Below are 22,741 nucleotides of genomic sequence, written 5' to 3' on the forward strand. Positions count from 1 at the left end.
TTCTTTCAAAGTGAAAATTGATTGAAGGGAATTTTGCTGTAGCTTATCATCAAGGTTTGAGGCTGATGTTTTTAAGCTTTTGGAAGGCTTTAGGTTTTTATATTAAAAGCAGTAAAAGCATCTTCATTTTGGATGTAGTACATAGTCTTTTTATGATTTTTTTTCATGTAACTTGTATGTATAAAAATTAACTTACCTGGGAAATAAGAAAGATTTTTCTCAAGTAAATGGTTATTTTAGATTAGTTTTAGATGTATAGGAATGTTAAGATAGTACCGGGAGTTCCCATAAACCGCATACCCAGTTTCCCCTATTGCTAACATCTTGCATTACTATGATACATTTGTTACAATTAATGAACCAAATTGATACCTTCTTAACTGAAGTCCATACCATATATTCAGATTTCCTTAATGTTTTTCAGTTGAACTGAAAGTCACATAACAGAAAATTAACCATTTTAAAGTATAATTTAATGCCATTTAGTAATTCACAGTGTTGTGCAACCATCACCTATATCAAGTTCTAAAACACTTTCATCACCCGGAAAGTAAGCCTTGTATTCTTTAAGTAGTCACTCCCTACTCCCCTCTATAGGCAGTCTCTGGAAAACACCAATCTGTTTTCTGTCTCTATGGGCTGACCTATTTTGGATGTTTCATTACATGGATTCATACAGTTGTGGCCTTTTGCATCTGGCTTCTACTTAGCATTCTGTTTCTGAGATTCATTCTCCTTGCAGCATGTATCATTTCTGTGGCTGAATAACATTCCACTGTGTGTGTATGTGTATTCCGTTGTATATATATATGTACATATGTATATGACATTGTACCACACTGTAAAACTTTTCCACAATGGCTGAACCACTTTACATTCCCACCAGCAGTGTATGAAGGTTCCACTTTCTCCACATCCTTGCCAAAAAACGCTTTTATTTCTCCCCTCCCTTTTTTTGAGTATTTCCTAGTTGACGTGATGGGGTATTTCCTTGTGGGTTTTTAAAAAATTAGATTAAAGTTTTTTTCTTTGGGCTTTATTGAGCTATAACTAACCTCACTGTGGTTTTGATTTGCATTTCTCTGTTGACTAAAGATGTTGAGGATCTTTCCATGGGCTTGCTGGCTGTTTGTATAACTACTTTGGAGAAATGTGTATTTGAATCCTTTACCCATTTTTAAATTGGGTTGCCTTTTTGTTGTTGAGTTGTAAAAGTTCTTTATCCAGGATAGTAGATCCTTATCAGATATATGATTTGTAAATGTTATCTCCCATTCTGTAGGTTGTCTTTTCACTTTCTTGATAATGTCCTTTGGTACACAAATGTTTTTAACTTTGATTAGGTCCAGTTTATCTATTCTTTTGTTGCTGATGCTTGGGTGCCATATCTAAGAATCCATTGCCAAATCCAAGGTCATGAAGAGTTTTCTTTGTTTTATTTTAAGAGTTTTAGTTTCAGTTCTGACATTTTGGTGTGTGATGCATTTTGAGTTAATTTTTGTACATTTTTGAGGTAGGGGTCCAACTTCATTCTTCTGCATGTAGAAATCCAGTTATCTCAGAACCATTTGTTGAAGAGACTCTTCTTTCCCCATTGAGTGTTCTTGGCACCCTTGTTGAAAATCAATCGGCCATAGATGTGTGTTTATTCCTTGACTCTCAATTCTATTTCATTGGTCTATACATCTTTCCTTGTGCCAGTACCACACTGTCTTGATTGCCATTCCTTTGTAGTAAGTTTCATAATAGGGAAGTGTGAGTCCTCCTGGTTTTTCTTTTTAAATATTGTTTTGGTTATTTGGAGCCTTTTGCAATTCCATCTGAGTGGAGGATTGCTTTTTCTATTTCTGCGAAAAAGGTCTTTGGAGTTTTAATAGGGATTGTATTGAATCTCTAGATCACTTTGGGTAGCATTGCTATCTTACGTTAAGCTTTCCGATCCAAGAACCGTGTCCCATAAGTTTTGATATGTTGTGTTTTCATTTTCATCTGTGTTAAAGTATTTTTTAATTTCCTTTGTGATTTCTTCTTTGACTGTTGGCTGTTTAAGAGTGTGTTGTTTAATTTCCACATATTTTGAATTTTCCAGTTTTCCTTCCTGTTATTGATTTATAGTTACATTCCATGTGTGTCAGGGAAGATACTTTGGATGATTTCAGTCTTTTAAAATTTATTGATACTTGCTTTGTGGCCTACATGCAAAGCAAGAATATCCCCAGGATAGATCTGGGGAATGTTAAATGTGCTCACTTTTAACCTCTTTGTGTTTTTGGATCTAAAGTGAGTCTTGTAGACTGGTATAGTTGGATCATTTTTTTTTTTTAATCCGTTCTGCTAATCTCTGCCTTTTAATTGGAGAATTTAATCTATTTACATTTAAAGTGATTACTTATAAGGAAGACCTTACTTCTGCCATTTTATTATTTGTTTTCCGTATGTCATACCTGTTTTGTTTTTCACTTCTTCCATTACTGCCTTCTTTTGTGTTCAGTTGATTTTTGTGTAATGTACCATTTTCATTCCTTTCTTGTTTCCTTTTTATTTTTTAGTTAGTCTTGTATTGGTTACCCTGGGAATTTCAAGTTACCTCTTAAACGTAAAACAGTCTATTTTAAATTAATACCACCTTAGCTTCAATAGTTTTTATATACAAAAACTCTGCTCCTATACAGCTCTGTCCCTCCCCCTTTTTGTTATTGTCACAAATTACATTTTATTATATTATGTTTCCATTAACATAGGTTTACAATGTTTTAAATATATTTGGCATTTGTCTTTTAAATTATATAGGAAAGAAAAGAGTTACAAGCCAAAAACACAATAATTCTGGTTTATGTAGTTAGCTTTACTGGCGTTCTTTATTTCTTGGTTGGCTTTGAGTTATTGTCTAATGTCCTTTCATTTCTGCCTGAAAACTCTCTTTTGATTTATTGTAGGGCAAGTCTACTAGCAATGAACTCTCTTAGCTTTTGTTTATCTGGGAATGCTTAATTTCTTCTTTTCTTTGGTGAGGAAGATTGTCGCTGAGCTAACAGCTGTGCCAATCTTCCTCTATTTTATATGTGGGATGCTGCTACAGCATGGCTTGAAGAGCAGTGTGTAGGTCCATACCTGGGATCCAAACCTGCGAACCCTGGGCTGCAAAAGTGGAGTGTGTGAACTTAACCACTGTGCCACTGGGCCAGCCCCAATTAATTTCTTCATTTTTGAAGGATAGTTTTGTTGAGTATAAGATTATGGGTTGACGTTTTTTTCCTTTCAGTACTTTAAACATGCCATCCCACTGTTTTCTATAGTTTCTTCTGAGAAATCAACTGTCAATCTTACGGAGGACTCCTTGTACGTGATGAATCACTTCTACTCTTATTGCTTTCAAGATTCTCTGTCTTTGTCTTTTCATAGTTTGATTTAATGTATCTCACTGTGTATGCCTCTTTGTGTTTATTCTTCTTGAAGTTCATTGAGCTTCTTGGATGTTTAGACTTCTGTTTTATCAAATTTGGGAAGTTTGCAGCCATTATTTCTTCAAATATTCTTTCTGCCCTTTTCTCTCCAGCCTTCTGGGTCTTCAATTATGTATGTGTTGGTACGTTTGATTCTATGGTCTGAATGTTCGTGTCCCTCCAAAATTCATGTGTTGAGATCCTGACCCCCAACATGATGGTGTTAGGAGGTCATGCCTTTGGGAGGTGCTTAGGTCATGGGAGTGGTGCCCTCATGAATGGGATTAGTGTCTTTATGAACAGGCTCTTGAGAGATCCCTTACCCCTTCTCCCACATGAGGACACAGTGAGAAGGTACTGGCTATGAACCAGGAAGAGGGCCCTCACTTGACCGTGTTGGTACCTTGATCTTAGACTTTCCAGCCTCTAGAACTATGAGAAGTAAATTTCTGTTGTTTATAAGTTACCCTGTCCATGATATTTTGTTATAGCAGCCCAAACGGACTAAGTCACTTGACATCCTACAGGTGTCTTAGGCTCTGTTCATTCTTTTCTCTTTCTCTTTCTTAGACTGGATAATTTCAGTTGACCTATCTTCCAATTTGCTCATTCTTTCTTCCTGCCAGCTCATGTCTGCCATTAAAACTCTCTAGTGAATGCTTTCATTTCAGTTATTGTACTTTTTAGCTCCAGAATTTCTTTTTTTTTAATAAATTTCTGGTTCTTCATTGATATTCTCTATTTGTTGAAACAGTGTTCTCTTGGTTTTCTTTGTTCTTTGTCCATGGTTTCCATTACCTCTTTTAGCATATTTAAGACAGTTTATTTAAAGTCTCTGTCTAGTAAGTCCAATGTCTGCTTCCTCATGGTTCATTTCTATTAATTTCTCCTGTGTTAAGACCATACTTTTGTTTCTTTGCATGCTTTGTCATATTTTGTTGAAAACTGTGTGTTTTGAATATTATACTGTGGTAACTCTGGAAATCAGGTTCTTCTCAGAATTTGTTTTTGTTGTGCTGTGGGTTGTAGTTGTTTGTTTGGTGACTTTTCTAAACTATTTTTTCTAATCTCTGTTCTTTGTTGTATTTGTTCTCTAAAGTCTGTTTCTTTAGCTTGTAGTCAGCTCATGTTTTGAGAGAGATTTCCTTGAATGCCTGAGCCAAAAAAAAGAAAAAAAATTTTTTCCTAATCTTGGCAGAAGGGCTCTGTGCCGTGGCTCTCCTGCACTGCTGAGCCAGACTGTTTGCAACCTGCCTTAGCCTCCTTTCCTGCTTATGTTGAGCCTGAAGATCAGCTACAGGTGAAAGCTTAGGGCCTTTTCAGATCTTTTCTGAGCATGCTTCCTGCTCCTGGCAGGTGTGTGGCTTTCTAAATTCCTATCTTTAGGATATGTGGGCACTTTGCAATGCCCTAAATTCCAAAGAAACTCCCTCCCCAGCTTTTCTTCCCAGGCTTTTGGCCTGTTTGTTTGCCTCGGTTGAAACCTTTTGTCCCAGCTAGCAGCAAGTTGTTATGTGCCTTACAGGGTTTTTGAGCAATGTTCTCTGTGTAGCTGCTTTTCCCCCCTGAGAGAGCTCTAAGGTAGGCAAAACAAAGACAAGCACCCTGCTTCAGTCCTTCAGGGAGCCCCCAGACAGGTCAAAACAGACAAACACAATTCCTTCAGAATGAGATCCGCTCTGCTCTCTGGAACCAGGGACTAGGTTCCTGCACTGAGGATCAAGGCTGCTGTCCAAGAGCACTGTGGGGGATGAGGAGGGGCAGTAGCATGTCAAAACTCTGCAAACAATTTCCTACTGTTTTACGTTGCCTTTTTCTTGATTCAGTGTTTGCTGAGCTGTAAATCTGACTATTTTCTGGAATTGTGACAAAGCTGATTCTGATAGTTTTGCTCGATTTTTCAGTGATCTGTGGAGGGATGGGCCCTTGGAACTACCTACTGTGCCATTCTCAATGTCACTCAAGAAAGATTTTTAAAAAGTATTTATTAGGATATTTTGCTTTAATGAGGAGTCCGAGAAATCATACTAATGTTTATACAAATTGTTAGCAGGATGGGATCCGACGTGGTAGACCCAGAGCAGATACTGTCCGGGATTTAATAAATGAAGGAGAGCACTCATCCAGCAGAATCCGTTGTAACATCTGTAATAGGGTGTTTCCACGGGAGAAATCGCTCCAGGCCCACAAAAGGACTCATACGGGTAAGTTGAGCAAATTTTAGAGAATGCCTAAAATAATACTTAAAAAGCTGATTTGATGTTTGGGCTAATAAATTAATTTTTTAGTTGCCTTAGATTTCTCAATTGTAAAGTTTTTTAAAATAGGCACTGTATAGTCAGTTTCTTTTCTGGTGGGGAGGGATGGTTTTCTGAACATTGCTACCATGTGACTTCTAAAGTTATCATGGTAATTAAGCTGGTTGTCACAGGAATGTTATTACTAAATTTAGTTCTATCCTTCTACCTACCTGAATTTTACTTGACATGCCCTTAAGTTGTCTGTGTAATTGTTAAAACTGATTTGTAGGCCACATACTAAAACAGTACTTAGGAAGTTTTTAATAGAATTTCTAGAGTCCTCAGTGTGTCATCAGAGTATTTGACCTAGCCATTGACTCTAAGGTGAAGTAATTTTTCAGAATTAAATGTATTGTAGGTAGCTTTCCCAAGACTATAATACATCTTTATTTGTGTGGAGAAATTATACTTGCATTTTAAATAGCGTAGAGAGAGTGAAAAAACGATATATAAAGGCTCTTGTTCTTGCCACAGAGAAAGCTGGGCCCGGGAGGAGACTTAGGGTTCTAGTGACGGTGTCGAGTAATTTACAGATGAGGACGCCAAGGTGCCAAACCACTACCTCTTTAGACCTGGAGCTGCGCTGCAGCTACGGGAAGAGCACATGTGGCCCTGAGCACGGGGAATGCGGCTTCTCCACGTTGAGATGGGCAGTGTGTGCACAATGCACTAAGTCTGAAACAAAAGAATAAACAATATCCTTAATAATTTTTGATATTGAGTACATACTGAAATGATAATGTTTGAGATATATTGGGTTAAATAAAATAGGTGAAATTAATTGATAATATGTTTCTTTTTACTTTTTTAATGTGGCTCCTAGAAGTGGTTTGCATTATGTTTCTGTTGGGCGGTACTGTTAGACATTCACCCTTAGTCCCCTGTTTTTCCACTATGTTTATTTGCATCATCCATTCCTTATTTTTTTCCTTTTAGTTTTTGAAAAGATCCATTTTAATAATATGCTAGAATATAGTTTTCTTAGGTAAATCCCTGAAAAAGGGTAAAGTTTTAATTTTGAATTATTATAAACTAAGGTGGCCCAGAGGTTTTGACTTTAGGTACCACTCAGTAAAACTAGTACTTACTGAAATATCTGATTTTGAGAACTTTTGTATTTTTTTCAATCTAATTAGTCTGAAATACCCCCAGAAAACTGGTTCACAGGCTTCAGAGTATGTGTTGCCATTGTAGATAAGATTCAAGACTCTGGCATAATGAAGAGATCCCTGAGCCCCAGTCCTGCTCGACCACTAACCTGTCGTGCCCCCGATGCTTCTAGGCCCTGGCCTCCTGCACTGGCCGCCAGGGAACTGAGCCTGAGGTCTGCAGGGTGTGGTTAGGGTCTCGTAGTGCACGCTTTGTAAAAAGCTTTTCTCTTACTATTTTAAATGTCCCCCACCTACCTCCTGTGTTTTATTAACTTATGTCCAACTCTCATAGCCATTTAGTACATTTCTAAATAATGACAAATGTAGGGAGGACTTGTTACTGTTCTTTGAGTCATATTGGAAGAAGTGTTGTATAATTGTCAACCAAAGAATGTTTTATCAAGAAATAATAAGTTTAGGGGCCAGCCTGTGGCCAAGTGGTTAAGTTTGCGCACTCTGCTTCGGGGGCCCAGGGTTTCACCGGTCCGGGTCCTGTACGTGGACACGGCACCACTCATCAAGCCATGCTGAGGCGGCATTCCTATAGTTGTAGGACCTACAATTAGAATATACAACTATGTACTGGGGGGCTCTGGGGAGGAGGGGGAGGGGGAGGAGATGGAGATGATTGGCAACAGATGTTAGCTTAGGGCCAATCTTTCTCACAAAAAAAAAGAAAAGGAATCATAAGTTTGATTATGATTGAACAACATTTTTGAGCACTTTCTTGAGCCTAGCACTATGTTGTGTATAGGAATTGAAGTGGAGTGTAAGGTATTGTGCATCTTTGTGTAAGGAGAGTCCCACTATCGGTAAACAACGAAGGATACTAAGTTAGTGAAGGGATACGTAGTTCAATGATTTGGAGGTAGGGAAGGTAGGAGGAGTTTCACTGAGAGCCTACAGGATTGGGAGGATTTGAATGGGCAGAGAAGATGGGATTTTTAGGGAGTAGAACAAGATGAGGAACTGTCTCATGGCCAGAATCAGTGTCCAGGAGGAAAGTAAATATCAACCCTGCTCCCTAGCCCAGTAGCTATATTATAGATATTAGGAGTCCATTTAAAAGTCAGCAGATCATTTTCAGTTGTTCAAGAAGTGTAGTAGGGTTTGGAGTGATTTATGGAGTAGTTGTTATGACTAAAGCAAGTCTGTGCAGGGGGAGAGACTAGAGGCCAGCCAGGATTGGTTCTAGGTGAGAGGGCCTGCCAGTTAAAAAGCAGGAGTGGGAGACATCTTAAAGAATCAGCAAGAGCTAGTGACCTGGATTATGGGGATAAAAAATATGGGTTAAGCCAAAGATGGTAACTTCAAGGATTTGAACCTGGGCACCTAAAAACTCAAGGCCTGAAGAAAATCTTACTGTGCCTCCAGGTGGATAGCTGCTGGGTAGTGAAGCGCTCTCATGAGCATTTCCACTGCAGCTCTGTAGAGCTGTGATGTGTTTTGTTGTGGGTTGGAGTCATGACCTCTATAAAGGTGGATTCTCTCCCTGCCCCTTCCTCTTCTCTTGTTATTGTCTCAGAAATAATAGATACCATCTGTCTACTTAGGTGAGAGACCCTATCTGTGCGACTATCCAGACTGTGGAAAAGCCTTTGTTCAAAGTGGACAGCTCAAAACGCACCAGCGTCTTCACACCGGGGAGAAACCTTTTGTTTGTTCAGAAAATGGTACGGTGTTAGGAGTTAAGTTTATGGAATAACTAGATGTGAGTTAAAAGTTAAAATATCTTTTGCTTAGGGTCCTGCCCCATGGCATAGTAGTTAAGTTTGCTCACTGCTTCAATGGCACAGGTTCCCGGGTTTGGTTCCTGGGCGTGGACCTATACCAGTCATTAGCCACACTGAGGCAGTGACCCACATACAAAATAGAGGAAGATTGGCGTGGATGTTAGCTTAGGGAGAATCTTCCTCAAGCAAAAAAAGAGGAAGATTGGCAACAGATGTTAGCTTAGGGCCAATCTTCCTCATCAAAAGAAAAAAAAAATCTTTTGCTTGAATTTTTGGGGAGGAGAGATTTTTGATAAAAAATTTCATAAAACACCGTAAGCTTTCTTTCTTGCTAATTGTGATCCATGCTCAATTTCTGGGAAGATTGATTTTTAAATAAAGTATTCTTTTTAGATAAAAATCTTAAAGGGCAATCAAAAATAGTATATCCAGGTATAGGCAGTAGAAAAATCTATAAAAGTAAATACAGCCTTTAGAGTAGGGTTTTACTTTGGTTTTAAACTTTGGACTGTTAAACTGAAGGAAGCGCAGCATCGTCTGAATCCTCAGTAAAGCGGGGATTTTACCATTTTAACACTGCTGCTGTTTGTAATTTCTTATCACTCTTCTTAAGTGATTTTCTTAATCTCTTATCACATCTTAAGGTGTTTTTCTCATGCGCATTTTTACAGTTACATTTAACATCCAATACAGTGTTGTTCTGCTGCTCTGTGTTTTTCTTGATTGCTGTAAGTTGTTACAGATGTCTGCACATTTTTTCATCCAGTGAGTCCACTTAAGCATGTATGTGATGATGGCCTCAATGTTGGAATATTGAATATTTAATTTCTTTTTAAAATTTGTTACCAACAAAGCTGAGGGCCAAGTTTTCCTACTTAAATCTTTTTTCAGCTTTTGAGATGTTTCCTTAAGATCGGTTCCAAGAAGGGCATTCCCGGGTCAGAGGTTTTGAACGTTTTTATGACTCGTGCCAGTCAATCGCTTTCCCTCGAGGTTGGATGCATTTGCTCTGCGATGACCACGCGGTGAAAGAACCGTCTTCCCATCCTCCCTCACTGGCAGTGATGATACTATGCTTAGGGGTTTTTTTCTCCTCCAAGTTACAGAATGCTAAATCTCATTGTCTCAATTTACTTTCCTCAGATACCAGTGAAACCGAATGCTTTCTATGTCTGCTGGATGTACAGATTCTGATGAGTGTTTGCTTTCGTGTTTTGAAGGCTGCCTGAGCAGATTCACCCATGCAAACCGCCACTGTCCAAAGCACCCTTATGCCAGGCTGAAGCGGGAGGAGCCCACAGACGCTCTCAGTAAGCACCAGGCTGTGGACAACCAGGCTGCCGCGGAGTGGCTGGCAAAGTAAGGCTCTCCCTGGGGTCCCCTGCAGAAGTCACCCAGCGTGGGTGGATGTTGGCGACTTCAACAGTTCTCTCATTTTAAATAAGTCGCTTTTATACACACTTTATAAAATAAATTGAAATGGTGCTTTATTTCCTTAAACCACAGGAGTGTTATTAGGATCTGTGTGTGATAGAAAACTAAAGCAAGAGTTACCCCATTTGAAAGGACTGTTCTTTGTGTATTATGTTTCATTTGTTGTTAGTGCAGCCCCTCTTCATTTTCTGTATATTAGAGCTAGATATGTGTTGATCATTGCAGGGATAGAGGTGAGAGATTCTTCTAAAGTTCCGAAAAGCCCCTCAGTTTATTTTTTTTTAATGGCAACAGGGGGGCAATATAAAAAAATTTCTCCAAGGATATCTTGATGTCAGGAGTCCTCTCTTGCATACAAACCAGCAGCTGCTGACCAGGCCCCTCCCCAGCTTCATCGGCATCCTCTGCACTCAGGGTGAGGTCGGGAATTCCTAAGTGTGCTGCTTTAGCTCTGCCTCCCTCTGGCAGTGCAGCTGTCTTCAGCCACCTGGGCATCCTGTCTCCTCACACCACTATCACTGTTGTTTCCTGGCTTTTGTGCTCACTGCTCCCTCTGCTGGGGATGCTCGCTTCCCTCTTCATTTGGCCACTCTCCTCATTCTTCATTTGTTGCTCAGGTTAAGCATCACTTCAGGAAGTTCTTCCCTAACCGACTTACCAACCTCCCAAACAAACAAGGTTAGACCCATTTAAGAGATGCTTTTATAACACAATGTATTTTCCCTTTCAGAACCTCCGTCACACTTATTTGGACTGTAAGTCCACAAGGGCGTGGATTATGTTTGTTTTGTTACTGCATCACTTCCTCCCTCCCTCTTCTTCCTGGCAGGCCCCCACTGCCCCATTATCTCTAATTTTGTCCAAGCCAGAAACTTGTTGGTCATCCTTGTCTTTATATCTCTGAGTATTGCCAGAACTTCTCCAGTTTGTGTAGTCTGGATTTCCTGAAATCTAGTAGTTGTATTATTTTTTGTATGTAATTTTAAAAACAGCTTTATTGAGGTATAATTGACATACAATAAATTGTACATGTTTGAAATATATAATTTGATTCCATTTGACATATGGATACACCTGTGAAACCATTACCACAATCAAGATGGTGAACATGTCCATCACTTCCCAAAGTTTCCTCATGCCTCTTTGTAATCCATCACTCCTGCCCCTCCCTGCCCTCCTTTTCCCCACACAACACTGATCTGCTTTCTGTTACTATAAACTAGTTTGCATTTTCTAGGGTTTTATACAAATGAAGTCATATGGTAGGTACTCCTCTTTGTCTGGCTTCTTTCACACAGCATAATTATTTTGAGATTCACCCATGTTGTTAAGTATATGAACAGTTCATTTCTTTTTATTGCTGAGTAGTAATCCATTGTATGGCTATACCTCAATTTGTTTATTCATTTATCTGTTGATGGGCATTTAGGTTGTTTTTGGCTATTACAAATAAAGCCACTATGAATATAAATATGCCAGTCTTTTATGGACATTTTTGTACATAATGGTACTGTCATTTAAATATGTGTTTCTTTAGTTACCAAAAAGTAGAACATTTGCATTTTTTCTTGTGAATTATCAGTTGGCTATGTAATAGAATAATGGTGGTGCTCTTAAATTTTTGAATAGGCTCCGTGTGTTATAGATACTATTTGTCATATTTTGTAGGTTTCAAGTTTCTCATAGTTAACTCCGTCAAGTCACTGTCCCTCTGTGGATAGGATAAATAGGTTTCTAATGATCATTTGTTCTACTATGTCTATATTTTATACTTTAATCTATTTCACATATGATCTTTAAGGCAGCTATAGTTTAATAGCGAAAACATGTGATTAGAGAGTTGAGTATGAGACCCAGAACTGCCAGTTTTGATTTTGGACATCTGAGCAAGTTCCTCAAGTTCTTGAACTTGAAGTTTTTCCTCTGTAATGGGAAATATATATAATGTATGTGAAATCACTTTATAACTTTTTAAACTGAAACACATAAAATAATACCGTGGTAATGAACCTTTTTTTAAAAAAGTAAACATTTGAGAATGTCACATGTACCATATGACTAATGCCTATGCATCTCATACAGGTATTGGGAAACAAGAGAGCAGCGTACGCCCAGCTTGAAAGGAAAGCTCGTTCAGAAGGCCGATCAGGAGCAGCAGGACCCCCTGGAATACCTCCAGTCTGATGAGGAGGACGACGAGAAGAGCGGTGCCCAGCGCCGGCTGCAGGAGCAGCGCGAGCGCCTGCACGGAGCCCTCGCTCTCATAGAGCTCGCCAACCTGACAGGGGCGCCACTGCGCCAGTAGCCTGAACACTGACTTTTCCACTGTACAAAAGTACTGCCCAGCGTACTTAAAAAGTAGATCCTTGGGCATAAGCTAAGCACCTTATTTGCTTATCATAGGCTGCTATTCTGTAGAAATTTATGAAGAATGTCATTGCCCCAGAATATGGGGTGAGAGAGAATTGCACTTTTTTTATATGGTATTGGTTTTGTTGTAAAGTTTAAAATATTTTGTAAATATGGGACTTGTAGTACAGGGTAGAAAACTACCTATTGTGGGAAGCTAGATTTTGCAAGTTTAATGCATTCATTGGAAGCAGTTCTCACAGGAAGCACTTTCTGAATAAGACACTTATATGAAAAAACAGACTGGTAAATGTAGCCAAAGAAGGTCAAAATAGATTATTTATGAGATCATTTTTAACAATGTATATTAGTATGTTTAACAATACTGTAAACACTGAAGCAAACAAGAAAGTATAAGAAATGGGTGTAAGATATACATTTTTAAATTGCATAATAGTGTGCCTAAAAAGACTAGAGAAATGGAAAACTGACTATTTCGGAAGATGTTCTAAGTTATGGACTTTAGAAGAAAATAGATATTTGAAGATCTTCATAAGATGCACAATCGTTCAGAATTTTCAAAATTGGAGTAAAATCAATCTTATTCTATCTTTCTTAGGCTTTACAACTCACTATGATGTTCAGGTTTGAAAAGCACTTGTCATCCCTAACTTGTTAACTTGGGAACTTTTGCACATTTCATATTTCTCATTTGCTGAAATTGAGTGATTAATCTTGCAAAGTCTAGGTAACTTGGTAATTGGTATTTTTTTTTATATATTATGGGCCCTGTAATGAGATTTGACAATTGGACTTTTATTGATAAAAGGGACATCTGCAGGGTTGTTTTGTAATGAACTGTTTTAGATCTTTTGTTAGCAAACACTAAATTTTAATTGTACTGCTTGTTTAGAATTATTAGCAAACAGAAGCCTCCTATTTATATCTCCAGTGCATAAATCCACCTTCTTGCTTTCCTTCAGAATAACATGCCAAGCTATTTTGTGTTCACTCAACTTAGCTGTCAGTTAAACACTGCAGAAAATATTAGCTACTCAAATAAGTAGGCTTCTGGAATAGTTTTAACTGCAAGTGTGTTAACTTGTGTGGTAGTTTTAAACTATTCTTCCAAATAAATGAAGTTTTTAAATACCACCTTATGTACTGAAGCATGAACAGAAAAATCAAGAGCTGAGCAGTTCACTTCCTTTATGTAGGCATAAACTTCTACCATTTTAGCTTTTGTTTTAAGCAGAACTTAAATAACATGCATAGCATGGTAATTTTATAGATTGCTTAATTGGAGTAAACCTCAGAATAACAGAAGGAAAATATGGGCTTTTCAGTGCCTTTTTTTAAAATTGAAGTAGTAGCCTACAGATGTAGTTTTAAACGTTATCTAAAATTAGGCTTCTTTATCCAAAAATCCCAATGTGTTGCAGTACACAGATAGTTTAAAATACGTAGCCATGGGAAGGGGAGGTGTGTAAATGTCTTGACAAGGAGTGAAAGTGTGGAAGATGATAGTAACAAATAATGTGTATGATGAGGACATGCTTTAAAGGTGTAATTCCTCTGTATAGTAAATTACAGATCTTGTGGGATTTTTTTTCCTATTAAGAGAATTTATATTTGTAATGGTCTAAGAGTTTTGTTTGTAATCTGATATATGGAATTTTAATTTGGAGCACTTATACACAAGAGAGACTATAGCATCTGAATTTTCTTGGTTTCGGTTTCAACATTTTCTCTAGAATTTTTTCCCCTCAAATATGACTTAAATGAACTATGAAAAGCAGCACTCATCAGCCTTGGGAAATTTAGAATTTGATGAACTTAATCTAAAGAGGGAAGGGCAGTAAGAATTTAAAAAATACAAATACTTGCCGTGTCACAGATAATAAAATTTAAGGCTTCAAAAGTAAGAGTTTCTGTTTGTTTGTTTCTCTGGTCAGCTTTTGTCAACTATAATAGTTATATTCACTTTTTCTTTTTTTTGTATAATTGGGAGTTTAAGAAATGATTACAACTACTTCAGAAATATTTAAAATGTTATTTTTTGATATAAGCTATACACTTGGACAAAATACATTGGCATCTAAAATTTGAGGTGTTTCACACTGCTTTTTGTTTTAAAAATGTGGTTTACATTCAAATTTTTGAAGTGTTTTGTGCTTCATAGGGCTAAGCTGTAGTCTGGCAGAGTTAACAGCATCAGAATAAACATGCTGTAATTTTAAAAGATGCTTTGAATAAAAATTTAATTTACACTTTAAAGTATATGTTCATTCTTGAGCCCTTTATAATTTGTTTTCCTATCAAAAATGGAATAACCATGATATAAAAAATTTAAAAGATAGAAATGTCTCTTAAAGCCCCACACTTTTCTATCGTTATTGTTTTGGTGCATTTTATATTTCATTCCTGTCTCATCCCAGGCGTCTTTTTAGGTTTACTTGGAACCAGTGTGAATTGCTTTTTCTTACTTTGAAAGGATGGCCTTTTAGATTATAGATATTCATTTAACTTCCTCTGGTTCATTATTACAGTGTTAAAAATACACTGGTGCAGTTGAGTATTAAACTAAGGTCACCCCATCGCAGGCCTTTTGTTAGGGTCATCAGGAACTGGGATTTCATTTCACTTACATTCAGGATGTATTGAAGTTGGGGTCATCTCCCCAAGAATCCACTCAGGTCCTGCTTACTTTTCTGAGTAAAGCAAATTGATTTGTTTCATTAGTTACTTTTGGTAGGTCTTTAGTCGGTACTTAAAATGGTAAGCTTCAGCCCGTTCAGGCTTGCACAACAGAATTTCACAAGCAGCTCTCGGTGAGCTGTGATTTAAACAGGGTGAGATTTTGACAGTGACTTAGGTCCCTGAAGTATGTACAAAGAAGCCAATTAAATGCAAATATGATTGTCATTAAAAGGAACTTCACTGTTTTGCAGTCAAACCTTATTTGGATTCACTGGCAACTTGATCTTTTTGAGGAAATCAATCAAAATGACCAAGTTCACATCTTTTGGTTCAACTTGAATATGAATTCATTTTCTGCTTTAAAACGGTCTGATGTTGTGTTCGTTTCCTTTGTTGTTCAGTGCCTACAATGGAAAAACTGTTTTATGGGGATCAATAGTTAGGCTCAAACTTCTATTTAACTTGAAGTCATCAGCTTTTCTAAAAAGCTAAAATTTCAGATTTTTAAAGTTAGTTATTTAGAATGGAAATATGGGACACAACTTGGAAAAGTGCTAGAGCAGGTAGACCGGTCAGAGTGGGCAGTTTTGGGAGGCTCTCCTTCAGTGAACGTGGGCGACAAGCACCGAGGCTTGGTTGCTATCCCTGTGGGAAAGGGGCTCTCGGAGAGGAGGGAACCTGCCCAGGGCACCCAGAGGCAGAAGCGGTTCGACTGCGCCCGCCTCACCCTAGTTCCGCTCCTGGGCGTTTGCCGAGGAAAAAGGAAAACACGCTCACACGAGCACTATACACGAATGGTCATGGAAGCTTTTTTATAATAGCCCTAAACTGAAAACAACCAACATGCCCGCCAGCTGGTGAATGGATGATCAAATTGTGATAATTACTCAATTAAACCACCAACATGGGTGAGACTCCAAAATAATAAACCGAGCGAAAAGTCTTAAAATAGTACACATACTCAATTTACATGAGACATGAAATTCTGGAAAAGCAAATTGACCTATGGTAATAGAAATCAGAAGGAGCGGGGGTAGGGAGTTAACCTCAGTGGGGCACAAAGGGCAATTTTGGGGGTGATGGAAATGTTTTGATTTGGGTGGTTACGTGTGCGTATGCATTTGTCAAAACATGGAACTGTGTACTCGTAAAATCTACATTTCATTGTATGTAAATTATATGTTAAAAAAAAGCAGGAAGAAACAGCAAAACAAACGCTGAGACTGAAACTGAGTATTTTCCCCCGAGACAGCCATGCGGAAGGGGCAGGGCTCTCTGACGCGCTCAGACCCGTTTCTGTTCTCCCTTTAGACCGAGTCTGGAGGAGGTGCTTCGGCCGAACTCTGGCCGCCCGGTCCTCCAGTGCGGCCCCGGGGAACGGGCAGGGGGCGCGGGCGGCAGCTCTTCCTGTGTCGCCCTCGCCCTCTCGGCGGGCAGGGCGGGGACCGAACGGGGCGGGGGGGGGGGGGGGCGGGGGGGGGGCGGGGGGGGGGGCGGGGCCGGGGCGAGGCCGGGGGGCGGGGCGGGGCGGAGCGGAGCGGAGACAGGCTGGGCCGGTCGGGGCCGCCGGACGGGCGCGGCTGGACATGAGTGCAGGCGGCCAGGCGGGGGCCGGGGTCGCGGGCGGGGACGCGGCTTCCGCGGGGCCGCCCCCGCGAGGGGCGCAGCTGCTGTCGGCGCTGTTCTACGGGACCTGCTCCTTCCTCCTCGTGCTGGTCAACAAGGCGCTGCTGACCACCTACCGGTGAGGCGGGCGCAGGGGTCCGGGCGGGGGCCGCGGGGGCGCCCGGCTGCGCGGCGGCCACCTGTCCAGGCCTTTCCCGCTCCGGCGCCACGCCGTCGGCCGGGGTGGCCGGACTCGGAGGTCCCCAGCGGGGGATTGGGGGCGGCGGGGCTGCCGTGCCCTGCCCTCGGTGCCCTTCGGCCGCGCCCCGGTCGGCGGGCGGGCGGGGACGGAGCCGGGAGTCCCTGCTGACTCCGTGCCAGCGCGAGGGCGGTGTGTTCCGCAGTGGCCACGCTTTCACGGGGCCCGGGCTTCGCCGCGGTCCGAGGGCCACCCCGCGACCCAGCGAAGTGGCAGCTCCGCAGCTGGACCTGCGCGCCTCGACGCTCTGAGGCGCGGGGCAACGACGCGAGCGGTCGGAGCCTGTCGGTAAAGGCGAACGGTTCTTTGTGCAAACCTGGCTCGACAGTCAGATGAGACCTGAGCGGAGAAGTTTGTTCGCATTGTTGGATCATTCATTCTGAAATACCAGCGCGTTCATGGAAAACAGAAGTTCACGTGAGGTACTTATTTGGGTTAGTGTGCAGTAAACCAGCATATCTGTGGATCCTGGAACCTATTTCTAAGGACTAGAGAATCCTGTTTAATCCTGCTATCGTTGTAGCCGCATTGAAGGCACTGTGCATTCAGATCCACCGCCACCATTTAATAGCTCTGTCTCTTGGGCCAGTCCCAAAGTCAGCCGTTTTATCAGAAGCAAAAGCTGGGTAATTACAACTCTGTTAATTACCTCCCAGAGCTTTGCATGAGCTGTCATAAGCACCTGTGGTGTGCCAGGCACGGTTCTAGGCAGTTGGGATACAGAAGTGAATAAAGCAGATCACAATCCCAGATGTCATGGAGAGTACGTCCATCCTCCTGGAGCTTACACAGAGCTTGCTAGTGGATCAGTAAATAAGCTGATAGATTTTATATTATGTCAGATGCAGCTGTGTAGTTAGGAGAAAAAAAATAAAGCAGGAAAGGGAGTTGGGGAGTGTGGGTGTGGGAATCAGTTTGCTGTCTCACTGTGATCAGTGAATCCTTGCTGAGGAGGTGACATCTGAGCCAAGACATGAGTGAGGTGAGGGAGATGGAGGAAGAACATTCCAGCTGTGGAAGAGTCAGGAGTTTGGGTGGGAACAGTACTAGATGGGGTGCCAGGGTAATGGATTCCTAGATTGTGTAGGGCCTTCGCAGCCACGTGGGAGCTCTGAGGGAGATGGGAGCCCCTGGAAGGTGTTGAGCAGAGGAGTAACAGGATCTAAATCTCTCTGGCTGTGGGTTGAGAGCAGATATTAGGGGACCAGGGTGGAAGCAGGGAGACCATGAGAAGTAGTTTTAATTTAGTCTAAATGCAGTTGGAAGTTCTTGGAAGGTTTTAGCATGGGGAGTGACATGAGGTAATTTGTGTAATTAAAGAGATTTCTTTGGCTGATGCGTGATTGGAGAACTATGGTATTGGAAGCAGGCAGAGGAGCTAGGAAGCGGTTGCAGTATTCTAGGTAATTCTAAGAGACGGCTTGGAGTGGGGTGGGAGTAGCAGCAGATGTGGAGGGAAGGGATGGATTGGGGTTTCTTAGGGGGATCCCATGGCTCTTGATAGTCTTTATAAGGTCTTACCAGTGTTGCCACATGCTTTCTGTGTCCATGGGAAACAAACCCTGCTTCAAAGAAATTACAATGAACAAAATACCTAAACCAGGATCATTTCACACATACAAGGCAAGCTAATGAAAGAAAAGGAAAACAAACACCTATGATAAAAAAACAAGAGAATGCTGTTAATGGGCTTGTTTCAGAGTGGTCGGAAGTTCTGTCAGATGAAGTTTGAAGATCAGTCTCTTCTTTCTGCTCTTGAGTGAGCACTGTGCTCTCTGGCCACAGTCAGTGCCTCCAAAAATGTGTGTTTTCTTGTTGGAAGCAGGGACCAGTAAACACTGGTTAAGTGCTTCCACGAAGAGCAGTGTCCAGCCAGGAAGAATTGTTCTTTGAGAGAGCTCATGCTCTAGCCTTCCCATCTTTAAAAGTTTGAATTCCATGATTGAAGGAGGAAATCGAGTTTTTGTCTCAGCAAGGCAAAACCCTTAAAACCTTGTGAGTAGACGTTTCCCATTTCCGTCACATAATATATTACACAGTTGGAGAACAATGTTCAAGTACCATTCTTCGTTCTCTCATCTCAAAATGCTTTAGGAGCACATTTTTGAGGGGAGAAGGGTTGAGGTGATTTGGTTACAAAAATAAACCGTAGAAATTTGATCCAAACATTAGCTGTTTAAAGATAGGATGTTGTGTTGTAGGATGGAAGGAAGGACCTTTAAATAATCACCTAGTTCACAGGATCGTGGGACCGTGGCTCAGAGGATGTTTTTTCTCTTCCATTTTGAGCAGATTGTTTCTGGTTGGCGTACAAGGTTAATGGGTAGTCTTAGTTATTTGTTAGTTTAGTTTATTGTAATAGGAGATTTACATGGTTGGACAGAGAAGTCTTTGAAGGATGTGACCCTACTGGGGGAGAGGGAAAAGCAAGGTCATCTAAGAATCTGTGGCCTGTTGGTTACACTGGTGGGTCTTGGAAATCAGATTCATGAGGGTTGTGCAGGCAGTCTGAAGTTGTTTTTTAATTGTTATTTTAATATTATTCTTTATGACACATAAGAACTTACTAATGATGCTTAATAAAAATATAGAACTTAGTTGTATTCAGTTCAACAAGTATTTGCTTGGCATTCGCAATGTGTCTACCTTATGCATCCCAGGGCTTTGGGCTCATTTGACATAGTGGTTTCTAAACCTCCTGGTAGTGTGAATTGGAGAGATTTTTATAAAAAGCTATTGAATCTGAGTCTCCGCTGATGGGAACTGGTAGTCTATCATAAAAAACAAAAACAACTCCTAATTTTCTCCTACTTTAGTGAAAACCTGCTCTCAGCTGACGATGCTGTTCCTTTTGGCCCCTCAGTGGGAGCTGGATCTTGGTCTCTCTCCAGACGTGGCCAGGAGGTGGATGGGTCCTCATAGCTCCCTGGAGACTCTGCCTGTACCACTCCCTTTCTGTCCTCTCTGTGTCGGCCCTAGAGCTCCTGTGTCTCCTTCAGTGAAGAGTCCTGGTCTTCCTCTCCCCTGGACTCCCGTCAGTCATCAGACTTCAGGATCCATGGCTGGAACCCTCGCAGCCGGTCTTGTTCCACTTCCCATGGTCACTCCCAGGGCCAGGTGCTCAGTGTGACCGCTCCAGTTTCCACCTAGCTCTTTCTGTCACATCTACCCTCCCAGCATCCCTTCCCTTCTGGTCCAGCAGATCCTAGACCAGTGGAGAGGAGAGCCGCTCTGGAACCCTGTGGCTCTTTTCCTGCTCCCACCTTGGCTGGCCCTTGTTGGCTTAAGGCCCTTATTAGCCTACTTCCTTCAGACCTTGAGCAGCTCTGACTCTCCTGGGAGAAAAGCCACTTCTGGGCTGGCTCAGTTGACTTTAAATTGTTGATCACAAACCTCAACCAGCTCTTGTTGTCTCAGAAATGACTCTTTCAGGCTTTCTCCTTCAGCCTGAAACCTCCCACAGCCCCGTTCTCCACACTCCTTCTCTGATGCTTCATTGAGAAAACAAACCGTACAACAAGCCCCCTCCGTGTCCTTCCAGCTGAGATGGAGGGAGTGCTTTGTTCCTGTGGAAGGCCCAACTGCACGCTTCTGGGGGTCCACTCCACCCAGTTCCTTCCGTTGTCCTCCTCTACTCAGTATCAGAAACTTCTGTCAGCTTAAAATAGATTCTAGTTTCTCAAGCAGATGAAAATCTTCCCTTGATCCCACAGGGATTTCTCTGTTCTCTTCAGAGTCATACTCTTCAAAGAGTTGTGTACACATACTGTCTTCACATCCTTGCATTCACTCCTACAAGAATTCAGTTAAAAAATTGGGGTTATTTAAATACAGAAATGTACAAAGACGACAATGATAATTATCCATATTCCCACTACCTAGAGTCAATATCTTGAAATATGTATTTTTTTTAAAGAAAAGTCCTTCTGTTGTGATCATTATAAAGAATTCAAATAAAATAAAAATATTAGGTGGAATTTAAAAAATTACTCTAATTGGGGCTGGCCCTGTGGCCGAGTGGTTAAGTTCGCGCGCTCCGCAGCAGGCGGCCCCGTGTTTCGTTGGTTCGAATCCTGGGTGCGGACATGGCACTGCTCATCAGACCACGCTGAGGCAGCGTCCCACATGCCACAACTAGAAGAACCCACAATGAAGAATACACAGCTGTGTACCGGGGGGTTTTGGGGAGAAAAAGGAAAAAAAAAATTACTCTAATTGAAAACACACCATACCAACTCATTTGGGACGCAGCAAAAGCGGTCCTAAGAGGGAAATTCATTGCAATACAAGCTCACTTCAATAAACAAGAAAAATCTCAGATAAGCAATCTTAAACGACACCTAGCAGAATTAGAAAAAGAAGAACAAACCAAACCCAGAGTCAGTAGAAGGAGAGAAATAATAAAAATTCGAGCAGAAATAAATGATATTGAAACAAAAAAGACAGTAGAAAGGATCAATGAAATGAAGAGTTGGTTCTTGGAAAAAATTAACAAAATTGACAAACCTTTAGCCAGACTCACCAAGAAAAAAAGAGAGAAGACTCAAATAAATAAAGTTGGAAATGAGAGAGGAGAAATCACAACGGATACCACTGAAATACAAAGGATCATAAGAGAATACTATGAAAAACTATATGCCAACAAATCTGACAACCTAGAAGAACTAGATAAATTCTTAGACTCTTACAACCTCCCACAACTGAAGCAGGAAGAAATAGAGAATCTGAATAAACCAATCACAAGTAAAGAAATCGAAACAGTAATTCAAAACCTCCCCAAAAATAAAAGTCCAGGACCAGACAGCTTCTCTGGAGAATTCTACCAAACATTCAAAGAAGATTTAATACCTATCCTTCTCAAACTATTCCAGAAAATTGAGGAAGATGGAGCACTGCCTAACACATTCTATGAAGCCAACATCACCCTGATCCCCAAACCTGACAAGGACAACACAAAGAAGGAAAACTACAGGCCAATATCACTGATGAACATAGATGCAAAAATCCTCAACAAAATTCTGGCAAACCGAATACAGCAATACATCAAAAAGATTATACACCATGATCAAGTGGGATTTATACCAGGGACACAGGGATGGTTCAACATCTGCAAGTCAATCAACGTGATGCACTACATTAACAAAATGAGAAACAAAAACCACATGATCATCTCAATAGATGCAGAGAAAGCATTTGACAAGATCCAACATCCATTTATGCTAAAAACCCTCAATAAAATGGGTATAGAAGGAAAGTGCCTCAACATAATAAAGGCCATTATGACAAACCCACAGCCAACATCATACTCAACAGACAAAAACTGAAAGCCATTCCTCTGAGAATAGAAACAAGACAAGGGTGCCCACTTTCACCACTCTTATTCAACATAGTACTGGAGGTGTTGGCCAGAGCACTTCGGCAGGAAAAAGAAGAAAAGGAATCCAAATAGGCAATGAAGAAGTAAAACTCTCACTGTTTGCAGATGACATGATCTTATATATAGAAAACCCCAAAGAATCCATAGGAAAACTATTAGAAATAATAAACAGCTACAGCAAAGTTGCAGGGTATAAAATCAATTTGCATAAATCAGTAGCATTTCTATATGCTAACAATGAACTAACAGAAAAAGAACTCAGGAACTCAATCCCATTCACGATCGCAACAAAAAGAATAAAATACCTTGGGATAAATTTAACCAAGGAGGTGAAAGATATATACAATGAAAACTATAAGACTTTCCTGAAAGAAATTGATGACGACATAA

The 22,741-nt window shown here is 40.7% G+C and overlaps 2 protein-coding genes across 10 annotated transcripts in view; both read left to right on the forward strand.

Moving 5' to 3' along the window:
* The window catches only part of ZNF367 (zinc finger protein 367), a 22,093-nt gene extending 7,413 nt beyond the window's left edge, over positions 1–14,680 (forward strand). Inside the window, exons 2-5 of one of the 2 annotated variants that reach the window (XM_046663651.1) lie at positions 5,494–5,647; positions 8,448–8,567; positions 9,848–9,986; positions 12,144–14,680. In XM_046663651.1, coding sequence (XP_046519607.1) covers positions 5,494–5,647; positions 8,448–8,567; positions 9,848–9,986; positions 12,144–12,366 — 636 coding nt within the window. In that variant the 3' untranslated portion in view covers positions 12,367–14,680. The remainder of the gene's footprint in view (positions 1–5,493; positions 5,648–8,447; positions 8,568–9,847; positions 9,987–12,143) is intronic. The other variant, XM_046663652.1, reaches the window with a different exon arrangement.
* A 1,975-nt stretch (positions 14,681–16,655) lies between these two features.
* Positions 16,656–22,741, forward strand: part of SLC35D2 (solute carrier family 35 member D2) — a 57,169-nt gene continuing 51,083 nt past the window's right edge. For 7 of the 8 annotated variants that reach the window (XR_006889082.1, XM_046664511.1, XM_046664513.1 and 4 more), the window contains exon 1: positions 16,656–16,854. Coding sequence is in view for 6 of the 8 variants with exons in the window: in XM_046664511.1 (XP_046520467.1) it covers positions 16,697–16,854 (158 nt within the window). In the remaining 2 variants the exon portion in view is untranslated. Of the gene's footprint in view, positions 16,855–17,119; positions 17,397–22,741 lie in introns of all 8 variants that reach the window. The other variant, XM_046664518.1, reaches the window with a different exon arrangement.

The sequence above is a fragment of the Equus quagga genome, chromosome 6 (genome assembly GCF_021613505.1).
Source record: "Equus quagga isolate Etosha38 chromosome 6, UCLA_HA_Equagga_1.0, whole genome shotgun sequence".
NCBI lineage: Eukaryota > Metazoa > Chordata > Mammalia > Perissodactyla > Equidae > Equus > Equus quagga.